The 13,415-nt window shown below is 43.7% G+C and overlaps 1 protein-coding gene across 1 annotated transcript in view; it reads right to left on the bottom strand.

The window, feature by feature from the left end:
• Positions 1–13,415, bottom strand: part of LOC112224209 (FERM and PDZ domain-containing protein 2-like) — a 46,808-nt gene that overhangs the window by 15,167 nt on the left and 18,226 nt on the right. The window contains exons 12-18 of the mRNA XM_042306155.1: positions 10,602–10,787; positions 4,174–4,333; positions 3,013–3,226; positions 1,162–1,259; positions 820–897; positions 559–666; positions 52–168 (exon numbers count right to left, since the gene is read on the bottom strand). Of these exons, the coding sequence (XP_042162089.1) occupies positions 52–168; positions 559–666; positions 820–897; positions 1,162–1,259; positions 3,013–3,226; positions 4,174–4,333; positions 10,602–10,787 (961 nt within the window). The remainder of the gene's footprint in view (positions 1–51; positions 169–558; positions 667–819; positions 898–1,161; positions 1,260–3,012; positions 3,227–4,173; positions 4,334–10,601; positions 10,788–13,415) is intronic.

Raw genomic sequence — 13,415 nt, 5'->3', positions numbered from 1 at the left:
GTTTATTACTAAACCAGCTGTGAACAGAGCAGAGACACACACATCCAGTACCTTTGGGCTGGGACACAATTAGTGTGACCTCCCGTGGGCTGTTCTGCATGACCTCTGCCACCTCACTGAAGGTCATGCCCTCCAGACTGGTGTGGTTCAGAGAGATCAGACGCCCACCTGAGGGAGAACATCACCGTAGCATTTCATTATATCAGGTTTCACTTTTATATTTCATTGAAATATGACTAATCTTGTTGTTGGTGTCCACTTAGTCCTGGCCCGGAATCAACCGTTAGCCCCTATCCAATTCATTTAGATTTGTAAACGTCATAAAAGCAGGGGATAAGAAAAGGGACTGGGGGTTGTATCTAGACAAGGCCCCTAGTCTTTGTTAATTAACCAGCAGAGTGTCAACAGACAAAGCTCACATAAGAGCTTAGAAAGCCTATAAACCCGGCATGTAAGGCTATTATCCACAAGTTTTGTGTAGCCAGACCAGACGTCATAATCCGGTGTGAGTTGTGAGGCGAAGCCTGGGGGGGGAAAAAAAAAAGCCTGATCACCGACCTGGCCTGATGCGGCCATCTTTATCCGCTGGTCCCCCCGGCACGATGGATGCTATGAAGATACCCAGGTCGTACTTCCCCACCGTGTCTTCTCCAACTATCACAATACCTGAACAAATAAAAGGATTTCCTTTGAACAATGACTTTTCATTGTAGTGCTAATCTAAAACATGTCCTTTTAATATATATATATATATATATATATATATATATATCACACACACACACACACACGACTCAATGCTGTTAACGGTATACTCACCAACGCCGTACTTCGGGTCTTTCTTTAAGGACACACAAATGACTTCTCTCTCTGGTATGACACTCTTTGATGGGGTATCTATTGAACACAACAAAAGAACATCTATTGACTGAAGTACCACAGCTACCTGGTATTGAAATACATCGACCACAGCGCCTCGTTAGAAGCCTGTATGCCATCTCTTCCTGATAATGATAGGCTACTATGGCGGTTGCTAGGATGCCCTCCTCGCGGCGCCCTGGCTTTGGAAGGCTTCCGGGGAACACCGACTCTTGATCCTGTCCCTGATTCAACAGTGTTATGAGGTTTTAATTGTCTTGGGAGCTGATAATCGAGCCATACCTCTGGCTCCTGAAGACATGGAGGGTGCCTCAGACCCACACTTCCCAGACCCACGAGACAGGGCTGGTGACAGGTTCCCAGACAATGGTCTCCCTATGCTGGAAATGATACAGGGAGAAATGAGATGACAAAACATTTGATGAAAGACATTCAGTAGCAAGAAAAAGTAGGTGAACCCTTTGGAATTACCTGGATTTCTGCATAAATTGGTCATAAAAATGTTATTTGATCTCCATCTAAGTCACAACAATAGACAAACACAGTGTGCTTAAACTAATAACACACAAATTATTGTATTTTCTTCTCTATATTGAATACATGATTTAAACATTCACAGTGTAGTTTGGAAAATATGTGGACCCCTAGGCTAATGACTTTTCCAAAAGCTAATTGGAGTCAGGAGTCAGCTAACCTGGAGTCCAATCAATGAGACGAGATTGGAGATGTTGGTTAGAGCTGCCCTGCCCTATCATAAAATTTGAGTTTGCTATTCACAAGAAGCATTGAACAACGCCTTGAACAAAAGAGATCTCAGAAGAACTAAGATTAAGAATTGTTGACTTGCATAAAGCTGGAAAGGGTTACAAAAGTATCTCTAAAAGTCTTGATGTTCATCAGTCCACAGTAAGACAAATTGTTTATAAAATGGAGAAAGTTCAGCACTGTTGCTACTCTCCCTAGGAGTGACCGTCCTGCAAAGATGACTGCAAGAGCACAGCGCAGAATGCTCAATGAGGTTAAGAAGAATCCTAGAGTGTCCGCTAAAACGACTTGCAGAAATCTCTTGAACATGCTAACATCTCTGTTGACAAATCCATGATATGTAAAACACTAAACAAGAATAGTTTTCATGAGAGGACACCACAGAAGAAGCCACTGCTGTCCAAAAAAAACATTGCTGCACGTTTTAAGATCGCAAAGTGCACCTGGATGTTCCACAGCGCTACTGGCAAAACATTCTGTGGACAGATGAAACTACAGTTGAGTTGTTTGGAAGGAACACACAACTCTATGTGTAGAGAAAAAAAGGCAGAGCACACCAACATCAAAACCTCATCCCATCTGTAAAGTATGGTGGAGGGAGCATCATGGTTTGGGGCTGCCTTGCTGCCTCAGGGCCTGGACAGCTTGCTATCAGACAGATTTCCCAAGTTTATCTAGACATTTTGCTGGAGAATGTAAGGCTATCTGTCCGCCAATTGAAGCTCAACAGGACATCACCCAGAAGTTAGGTGATGCAACAGGACAATGACCCAAAACACAGAAGTAAATCAACAGCAGAATGGCTTCAACAGAAGAAAATACACCTTCTGGAGTGGTCCAGTCAGAGTCCTGACCTCAACCCGATTGTGATGCTGTTGCATGACCTCAAGAGAGCAGTTCACACCAGACATCCCAAGAATATTGCTGAATTGAAACAGTTTTCTAAAGAGGAATGGTCCAAAAGTCCTCCTGACCATTGCGCAGGTCTGATCCGCAACTACAGAAAACATTAGGTTGAGGTTATTGCTGCCAAAGGAGTGTCAACCAGTTATTAAATCTAAGGGATTCTTTCCACCCTGCACTGCACTGTGACTGTTTACACGGTGTGTTAAAAAAAGACATGAAAATGTATAATTGCTTGTGTGTTTAGGCAGACAGTGTTTGTCTATTGTTATGATTTAAACGAAGATCAGATAACATTTTATGACCAATTTATGCATAAATCCAGGTAATTCCAGGTAGTTCACATACTTTTTCTTGCCACTGAATAAAAGGTACTTAAAAGATGCAAGAAATGAAAGAAAAGGTTTATATATATTTCTATAAATAATACAGGGAAGGGAACTTCATGCTCTCCATCACTCCTACCCCTGCTCGTGGAGGACACGCTGCTGTTTGATCCGCGCCTCGATCTTGGCGACAATGTCATCACACAGTTTGGTCATGGAGTCGCCCTGCAGTATGGTCAGACCGCTGTCTGTCCGTATGGTCTCAGAGACAGAGCACCGGCTCACCTGGCTGTTCATCTGGCTACGGCTGTTCTGAGCCTGACACACTGCCGCATACTGCACTATGCTCTCCTCTGGAAAGAGAAGGGGCTCTTACGTTCAAACCATGGGTGGTCAAAAGTGGCTAAAGTGAAATCAAAATGGGTGTGAATGTAGATCTAATAAGTGTGCAAATTGCTCTAATAACTGTACTATAATCACAACATGTCCCTGTTTGGCCTGTCAATGAGCCCACGTGGAACAATAGCAGGATATACACTGAGTGGACAAAACATTGGGAACACCTTACTAATATTGAGTTGCACCCCTCTTGCCCTCAGAACAGCCGCAATTCGTCGGGGCATGCACTCTATGAGGTGTCGAAAGCGTTCCACAGGGATGCTGGCCCATGTTGACTCCAATGCTACCCACAGTTGTGTCAAGTTGGCTGGATGTCTTTTGGGTGGTGGACCATTCTTGATACACAGGGGAAACTGTTGAGCGTGTAAAACCCAACAGCACTGCAAGTTCTCGACGACTCAAACGGTTGCGCATAGCACCAACTACCATACATACTCAGTTCAAAGGCACAAACATTTTTTGTCTTGCCAATTCACCCTCTGAATGGCACACTTACACAATCCATCTCTCAATTGTCTCAATGCTTAAAAATCCTTCTTTAACCTGCCTCCTCCCCTTCATCTACACTGATTGAAGTGGATTTAACAAGTGAATCATAGTTTTTACCTGGACTCACCTGGTCAGTCTATGTCATGGAAAGAGTAGATGTCCCTAATGTTTTGTACACTCAGTGTATAGCTTGCTAGCTGTATGGCTGAAGAGTCTGGCAAAAAGTCAGGCTAAGATTCACCAAGAACAGGACACAAACTGTATCAAATCAGAACAAGCTGTCTCTGGCATAGTATTAACAGGAATGTAGTAGTAGTAGTTACGGACGGGGCCATGAGTTCTTCTTGACTGTTACCAAACCAGGAAAAACTTTTGGCCCCAAGCCAGTTAGGATGACATGAAAGGTTCTGACCTGAGGCCAGACTGTGACTGAGCTGGCGAGAGTTCATCTCATTGTGAAACTTGTGCTGGGCAGAACAAAGGTTGCACAGGTACGTGGCCGTCTTGGATCTCTCTGTGACTAAGGTGTGCTTTTTCTTGCTCCCTCTGCTCTCGATGACAAATTTACGGCGCTGTGGAAGGACAGAGAGGACCGGTTAAGGCATTTACAGACATAACAAGCCAACAAAAACAACAGCTTATAAAATATTTATATTCAACTACACTGAACAAAAATAAACGCAACATGTTTCCTCTAAGCTGCGCACCGGCGTGCAGTAGCCCCTATACTGGCTCCCGGAAGAACTATCAGCCCAGGAAGAGAAGCATGAGATTGAACTCAACTTTCTAGAGTTTTCCCTGTTAACACTATCAACGTTTTCCTTTACTGTGGCAATTGCTATTGAATGAACGCAATATTAACAGCGTTCAATGCAACATACTGAAACAAAATCAACTATGCAAGAGATTTTGTTGTTGGCAGAACGCATTGGAGTAGGATTCTATTGAGAACAACTCAGCCCTTATTCTACAAAGACCGGCAGCATGACCAATCAGAGTTGCAGTAGGCCTATATGTAAATAGACCGTTACCATATATGGATCTATGCCATTTACATTGAACTGGACTGTGTTAAGAACTGTGGTTGTGAGTAGATGCATCCGGAAAGTATTCAGACCTCTTTTTACAAGTTTTGTTACATTACAGCCTTATTCTCATCAATCTAAACACAATACCCCACAATGACAATTTACATAAGTACAGCTGAAGTCGGAAGTTTACATACACTTAGTTTGGAGTTATTAAAACTCATTTTTCAACCACTCCACAAATTTCTTGTTAACAAACTATAGTTTTGGCAAGTCGGTTAGGACATCTACTTTGTGCATGACACAAGTAATTTTTCCAACAATTGTTTCCAGACAGATTATTTCACTTATAATTCACTGGATCACAATTCCAGTGGGTCAGAAGTTTACATACACTAAGTTGACTGTGCCTTTAAACAGCTTGGAAAATTCCAGAAAATTAAGTCATGGCATTAGAAGCTTCTGATAGGCTAATTGACATAATTTGAGTCAATTGGAGGTGTACCTGTGGATGTATTTCAAGACCTTCAAACTCAGTGCCTCTTTGCTTGACATCATGGGAAAACCCCCCAAAAATCAGCCAAGACCTCAGAAAAAGAATTGTACACCTCCACAAGTCTGGTTCATCATTGGGAGCAATTTCCAAATGCCTGAAGGTACCATCTGTACAAACAATAGTGTGCAAGTATAAACACCATGGGACCACACAGCCGTCATATCGCTCAGGAAGGAGACGAGTTCGGTCTCCTAGAGATGAACGTACTTTGGTGTGAAAAGTGCAAATCAATCGTAGAACAACAGCAAAAGACCGTGTGAAGATGCTGGAGGAAACAGATTCAAAAGTATCTATATCCACAGTAAAACGAGTCCTATATCGACATAGCCTGAAAGGTTGTTCAGCAAGGAAGAAGCCACTGCTCCAAAACCACCATTAAAAAGAACTACAGTTTGCAACTGCACATGGGGACAAAGATCATAGAAATGTCCTCTGGTCTGATGAAACCAAAATAGACTGTATGGCCATAATGACCATCATTATGTTTGGAGGAAAAAGGGGGAGGCCTGCAAGCCAAAGAATACCATCCCAACAGTGAAGCACGGGGGTGGCAGCATCATGTTGTGGGGGTGCTTTGCTGCAGGAGGGACTGGTGCACTTTACAAAATAGATGGCATCATGAGGGAAGAAAATTATGTGGCTATATTGAAGCAACATCTCAAGACATCAGTCAGGAAGCTTTGTCGCAAATGGGTCTTCCAAATGGACAATGACCCCAAGCATACTCCTGAAGTTGTGTCAAAATGGCTTAAGGACAACAAAGTCAAGGTATTGGAGTGGCCATCACAAAGCCCTATCCTACATAAAATGTGTGGGCAGACCTGAAAAGGCGTGTGCAAGCAAGGAGGCCTACAAACCTGACGCAGTTACACCAGCTCTGTCAGGAGGAATCGGCCAAAATTCACCCAACTTATTGTGGAAAGCTTGTGGAAGGCTACCTGAAATGTTTGACACAAGTTAAACAATTTAAAAGCAATGCTACCAACTACTAATTGAATGTATGTAAACTTCTGACCCACTGGGAAATAAATCATTCTCTCCTATTATTCTGACATTTCACATTCTTAAAATAAAGTGGTGATCCTAACTGACCTAAGACAGGGATTTTTTTTTACCAGGATTAAATGTCAGGAATTGTGAAAAACTGAGTTTAAATGTAATTGGCTAAGGTGTATGTAAACTTCTCACTTCAACTGTATTCAGACCCTTTGCTATGAGTCTCGAAATTGAGCTCAGGTACATCCTGTTTCCATTGATCATCCTTGAGATGTTTACACAACTTGATTGGAGTCCACTTGTAGTAAATTAAATGGACATGATTTGGAAAGGCACACACCTGTCTATATAAGGTGCCACAGTTGACAGTGCATGTCAGAGCCAAAACCAAGCCATGAGGTCGAAGGAATTGTCCGTAGAGCTCAGAGACAGTAGTGTTGAGGCACAGATCTGGGGAAGGGTACCAAAACATTTCTGCAGCATTGAAAGTCCACAAGAACACAATGGCATCCATCATTCTTAAATGGAAGGACTTTGGAACAACCAAGACTACCTAGAGCTGGCCGCCTTGCCAAACTGAGCAATCGGGGGAGAAGGGCCTTGGTCAGGGAGCTGACAGAGCTCCCTGACCACTCTGACAGAGCTCCAGAGTTCCTCTGTGGAGGTGGGAGAAACTTCTAGAAGGACAACCATCTCTGCAGCACTCCACCAATCAGGCCTTTATGGTAGTGGCCAGACGGAAGCCGCTCAGTAAAAGGCACACGACAGCCCTCTTGGAGTTGGAAAGTGAGTCAGGTAAAGAGATAATTGTTCTTAAAGGGGCATTGTTGTATTTTGAGACAGGCTTGAATTAGCTAAGTAGCCAATAGGCAGAGGGTAGCATAATTTGTCTGATTCACTGTAATAAATGGTAATGGGAATAATAGTGCATTTAATTTTGTAAAGTGGTTTCTTGTATCAAACAAAAACATTTTCAGTTACCTCCTTGTCTGGAGGACAAGTAGATAATCAGGTTAACGTCAAGCCCTGCATGTCTCATGGAATGTTGGCCTACATTGAACATCACACATTGGCTGCTACTGTTGGCTGAATGACAGAACAGCTATTTTTATGTTAATGTTATAAGATCTATTATCTACATTGCTTTTGATGGTAGGCCACTCTGGTATTATGATCAAATAGCCACAGTAGACTACTTGGCCACTGTTAAAAGTGTAACGTAAAGCGGGTACAGCCTCAGCATTCACAGTAAACTTTCTCTGGGAAGTTGCACAGAATTTACAATGTTAAAATTTCAGCAGACCTGATCTCCAATTTTGTGCAAATATGTTTATATCTGTTAAGGTTTTCTTCCTCCTCTTCCTCCAAAATGCAGCGTGGTTATTTCGATACCTCTTTAATAAAGATAATAATAACGAACAATACAAAACGTACCGTGAAAAACCAAACCAGCCCTATCTGGTGCAAACAAACACAGAGACAGGAACAATCACCCACGAAACACTCAAAGAATATGGCTGCCTAAATATGGTTCCCATTCAGAGACAACGATAAACACCTGCCTCTGATTGAGAACCACTCTAGGCAACCATAGACTTACCTAGACAACTCTACTATACCACAATCCCATAACCTACAAAAACCCCAAGACAAAACACACCACATAAATAACCCATGTCACACCCTGGCCTGACCAAAATAATAAAGAAAACACAAAATACTAAGACCAGGGCGTGACAATATCCCTGTTAGTGAGCATTTCTCCTTTGCCAAGATAATCTATCCACCTGACAGGTGTGGCATATCAAGAAGCTAAACAGCAGGATCAGTACACAGGTGCACCTTGTGCCGGGGACAATAAAAGACAAATAAAATGTGCAGATTTGTCACACAACACAATGCCACAGATTTTTAATTAAATGTTTTATTTTATTGCACCTTTATTTAACCAGATAGGTCAGTTGAGAACAAGTTCTCATTTACAACCTGGCCAAGAAAAAGCAAAGTATTGCAACACAAACAACACAGAGTTACACATTGGATAAACAAACATACAGTCAATAACACAATAGAAAAGTCTATATACAGTGTGTACAAATGGAGTAAGATTAGGGAGGTAAGGCAATAAATAAGCCATAGTGGCAAAATAATTACAATTTTGCAATGAAACACGATTGATAGATGTGCAGAAGATGAATGTGCAAGTAGAGATACTGGGGTGCAAAGGAGCAAAAAATAAATAACAATATGGGGACGAGGTAGTTGGGTGGGCTATTTATAGATGGGCTGTGTACAGGTGCAATGATGGGTAAGCTGCTCTGACAGCTGATGCTTAAAGTTATTGAGGGCGATATAGCTTCAGTGTTTTTTGCAATTCGTTACAGTCATTGGCAGCAGAGAACTGGAAAGAAAGGCGGCCAAATGAGGAGTTGTCGTGGGGGATGACCAGTGAAATATACCTGCTGGAGCGTGTGCTACGGGTGGGTGCTGCTATGGTGACCAGTGAGCTGAGATAAGGCGGGGCTTTACCTAGCAAAGACTTATAGATGACCTGGAGCCAGTGGGTTTGGCAACGAATATGAAGCGAGGGCCAGCCAACGAGAGCATACAGATCACACTGGTGGGTAGTATATGGGGCTTTGATGACAAAACAGATGGCACTGTGATTGACTACATCCAATTTGCTGAGTAGAGTGTTGGAGGCTATTTTGTAAATTACATCAGTTTTATGAGGGTATGTTTGGCAGCATGAGTGAAGGATGATTTGTTGCGAAATAGGAAGCCAATTCTAGATTTCATTTTTGGATTGGAGATGCTTAATGTAAGTCTGTAAGGAGAGTTTGTCCACATATTCTAAGTCAGAACCGTCCAGAATAGTGATGCTAGATGGGCGGCCGGTGCGGGCAGAGATTGGTTGAAGAGCATGCATTTAGTTTTAATAGCATTTAAGAGCAGTTGGAAGCCACTGAAGGAGTGTTGTATGGAATTGAAGCTCGTCTGGACGTTTGTTAACAGTGTCCAAAGAAGGGCTAGAAGTATACAAAATGGTATCATCTGCATAGAGGTGGATCAGAGAATCACCAGCAGCAAGAGCGACATCATTGATACATCCAGAGAAAAGAGTCGGCCCTAGAATTGAACCCTGTGGCACCCCCATAGAGACTGCCAGAGGTCCGGACAACAGGCCCTCCGATTTGACACGCTGAACTCTATCTGAGAAGTAGTTGGTAAACCAGGCGAGGCAGTCATTTGAGAAACCAAGGCTGTTGAGTCTGCAGATAAGAGTGCGGTGATTGACAGAGTCGAAAGCCTTGGCCAGGTCGATGAAAACGGCTGCACAGTATCGTCTTTTATCAATGGCGGTGATGATATCGTTTAGGACCTTGAGCGTGGTTGAGGTGCACCCTTGACCAGCTCAGAAACCAGATTACATAGCGGAGAAGGAACGTTGGGATTCGAAATGGTCGGTGATCTGTTTGTTAACTTGGCTTTCGAAAACTTTAGAAAGGCAGGGTAGGATAGATTTAGGTCTGTAACAGTTTTGGTCTAGAGTGTCTCCCCCTTTGAAGAGGGGGATGACCGCGGCAGCTTTCCAATCTTTAGGGATCTCAGACGATACGATCATGGTATGGGCAGGCATAAGCTATGGACAACGAACACAATTGCATTGTATTGACGGGAATTTGAATGCACAGAGATACCGTGAGGTCCATTGTCGTGCCATTCATCCACAGCCCTATGTCGCAAGGATCTGTACACAATTCTTGGAAGTTGAAAATGTCCCAGTTCTTCCATGTCCTGCATACTCACCAGATATGTCAACCATTGAGCATGTGTGGGATGCTCTGGATCGACATGTATGAAATTGTGTTCCAGTTCCCGCTAATATACAACAACTTCGCACAGCCATTGAAGAGGAGTAGGACAACATTCCATAGGCCCCTATCAACCTATGCAAAGGAGATGTGTTTTCTGATCCACGCCCCTACCTCTTTTAAAGTATATGTGATCAACAGATGCATATCTTTATTCGCGGTCTTGTGAAATCTATAGATTAGGGCCTAATTTATTTATTTAAATTGACTGAGATTTCCTTATGTGAACTTCAACTCAGTAAAATGTTTGAAATTGCTGCGTTCATATTTTTGTTCAGTATATTCAGTAAACGTTCACTTTCAACATTCCTCAGTTCCCTTCAATAAAGTGTAACTCCAATGAAAAAACTGTGTTTGCATTATCATAAAAAGGCATGATACTCACAGAGGAGGAAATACTGGCCGTTTCCCGCCAGTGGAATGTCTGACTTGTGGAGCGGGAGCTATCTTTAACCTCATACACTATGACTCCTTTGGCACACACTCCTAAGATCAGTTCTCCGATGACTGGCTTCTTCTCGCGACCCACGCGGTAGAACAGAACGCCATACTCAGGAAGCTGCTGGGTGGCCTGGGAGGAAGTAAGATGTTAGACGTTAGAACGGCCGACGTGCAAGATTCCCGCACGGGCTAAGAATGTTAGTCCACATATTAGTAGTATGGAATTAATGAGACTGACAACCATTTTATACACTGCTCAAAAAAATAAAGGGAACACTTAAACAACACAATGTAACTCCAAGTCAATCACACTTCTGTGAAATCAAACTGTCCACTTAGGAAGCAACACTGATTGACAATACATTTCACATGCTGTTGTGCAAATGGAATAGACAACAGGTGGAAATTATAGGCAATTAGCAAGACACCCCCAATAAAGGAGTGGTTCTGCAGGTGGAGACCACGACCACTTCTCAGTTCCTATGCTTCCTGGCTGATGTTTTGGTCACTTTTGAATGCTGGCGGTGCTTTCACTCTAGTGGTAGCATGAGACGGAGTCTACAACCTACACAAGTGGCTCAGGTAGTGCAGCTCATCCAGGATGGCACATCAATGCGAGCTGTGGCAAGAAGGTTTGCTGTGTCTGTCTGCGTAGAGTCCAGAGCATGGAGGCGCTACCAGGAGACAGGCCAGTACATCAGGAGATCAAATCAAATCAAATCAAATTTTATTTGTCACATACACATGGTTAGCAGATGTTAATGCGAGTGTAGCGAAATGCTTGTGCTTCTAGTTCCGACAATGCAGTAATAACGAGCAAGTAATCTAACTAACAATTCAAAAAAAAAACTACTGTCATACACAGTGTAAGGGGATAAAGAATATGTACATAAGGATATATGAATGAGTGATGGTACAGAGCAGCATAGGCAAGATACAGTAGATGATATCGAGTACAGTATATACATATGAGATAAGTATGTAAACCAAGTGGCATAGTTAAAGTGGCTAGTGATACATGTATTACATAAGGATGCAGTCGATGATATAGAGTACAGTATCAACGTATGCATATGAGATGAACAATGTAGGGTAAGTAACATTATATAAGGTAGCATTGTTTAAAGTGGCTAGTGATATATTTACATCATTTCCCATCAATTCCCTGGAGTAGAGTCAGTGTCATTGACAGTGTGTTGGCAGTAGCCACTCAATGTTAGTGGTGGCTGTTTAACAGTCTGATGGCCTTGAGATAGAAGCTGTTTTTCAGTCTCTCGGTCCCAGCTTTGATGCACCTGTACTGACCTCGCCTTCTGGATGGCAGCGGGGTGAACAGGCAGTGGCTCGGGTGGTTGATGTCCTTGATGATCTTTATGGCCTTCCTGTAGCATCGGGTGGTGTAGGTGTCCTGGAGGGCAGGTAGTTTGCCCCGGTGATGCGTTGTGCAGACCTCACTACCCTCAGCCTTACGGTTGAGGGCGGTGCAGTTGCCATACCAGGCGGTGATACAGCCCGCAGGATGCTCTCGATTGTGCATCTGTAGAAGTTTGTGAGTGCTTTTGGTGACAAGCCGAATTTCTTCAGCCTCCTGAGGTTGAAGAGGCGCTGCTGCGCCTTCCTCACGATGCTGCTGATATGGAGGAGGCCGTAGGAGGGCAACAACCCAGCAGCAGGACCGCTACCTCCACCTTTGTGCAAGGAGGAGCACTGCCAGAGCCCTGCAAAATGACCTCCAGCAGGCCACAAATGTGCATGTGTCTGCTCAAACGGTCAGAAACAGACTCCATGAGGGTGGTATGAGGGCCCGACGTCCACAGGTGGGGGGTAGTGCTTACAACACCGTGCAGGACGTTTGGCATTTGCCAGAGAACACCAAGATTGGCAAATTCGCCACTGGCGCCCTGTGCTCTTCACAGATGAAAGCAGGTTCACACTGAGCACATGTGACAGATGTGACAGTCTGGAGACGCCGTGGAGAACATTCTGCTGCCTGCAACATCCTCCAGCATGACCGGTTTGGCGGTGTGTCAGTCATGGTGTGGGGTAGCATTTCTTTGGGGGGCCGCACAGCCCTCCATGTGCTCGCCAGAGGTAGCCTGACTGCCATTAGGTACTGAGATGAGATCCTCAGACCCCTTGTGAGACCATATGCTGGTGCGGTTGGCCCTGGGTTCCTCCTAATGCAAGACAATGCTAGACCTCATGTGGCTGGAGTGTGTCAGCAGTTCCTGCAAGAGGAAGGCATTGATGCTATGGACTGGCCAGCCCAGACCTGAATCCAATTGAGCACATCTGGGACATCATGTCTCGCTCCATACACCAACGCCCCGTTGCACCACAGACTGTCCAGGAGTTGGTGGATGCTTTAGTCCAGGTCTGGGAGGAGATCCCTCAGGAGACCATCCGCCACCTCATCAGGAGCATGCCCATGCGTTGTAGGGAGGTCATACAGGCACGTGGAGGCCACACACACTACTGAGCCTAATTTTGACTTGTTTTAAGGACATTACATCAAAGTTGGATCAGCCTGTAGTGTGGTTTTCCACTTTAATTTTGAGTGTGACTCCAAATCCAGACCTCCATGGGTTGATAAATTTGATTTCCATTGTGTGATTTTGTTGTCAGCACATTCAACTATGTAAAGAAAAAAGTATTTAATAAAAATGTCATTAATTCAGATCTAGGATGTGTTATTTTAGTGTTCCCTTTATTTTTTTGAGCAGTGTATATAGACACACGACCGTTCAAAAAGTTTGTG

The sequence above is a fragment of the Oncorhynchus tshawytscha genome, linkage group LG25 (assembly GCF_018296145.1).
Source record: "Oncorhynchus tshawytscha isolate Ot180627B linkage group LG25, Otsh_v2.0, whole genome shotgun sequence".
NCBI lineage: Eukaryota > Metazoa > Chordata > Actinopteri > Salmoniformes > Salmonidae > Oncorhynchus > Oncorhynchus tshawytscha.
Note: the sequence above shows the minus strand (reverse complement) of the source record. Positions and strands in the feature narration are given on the sequence as shown.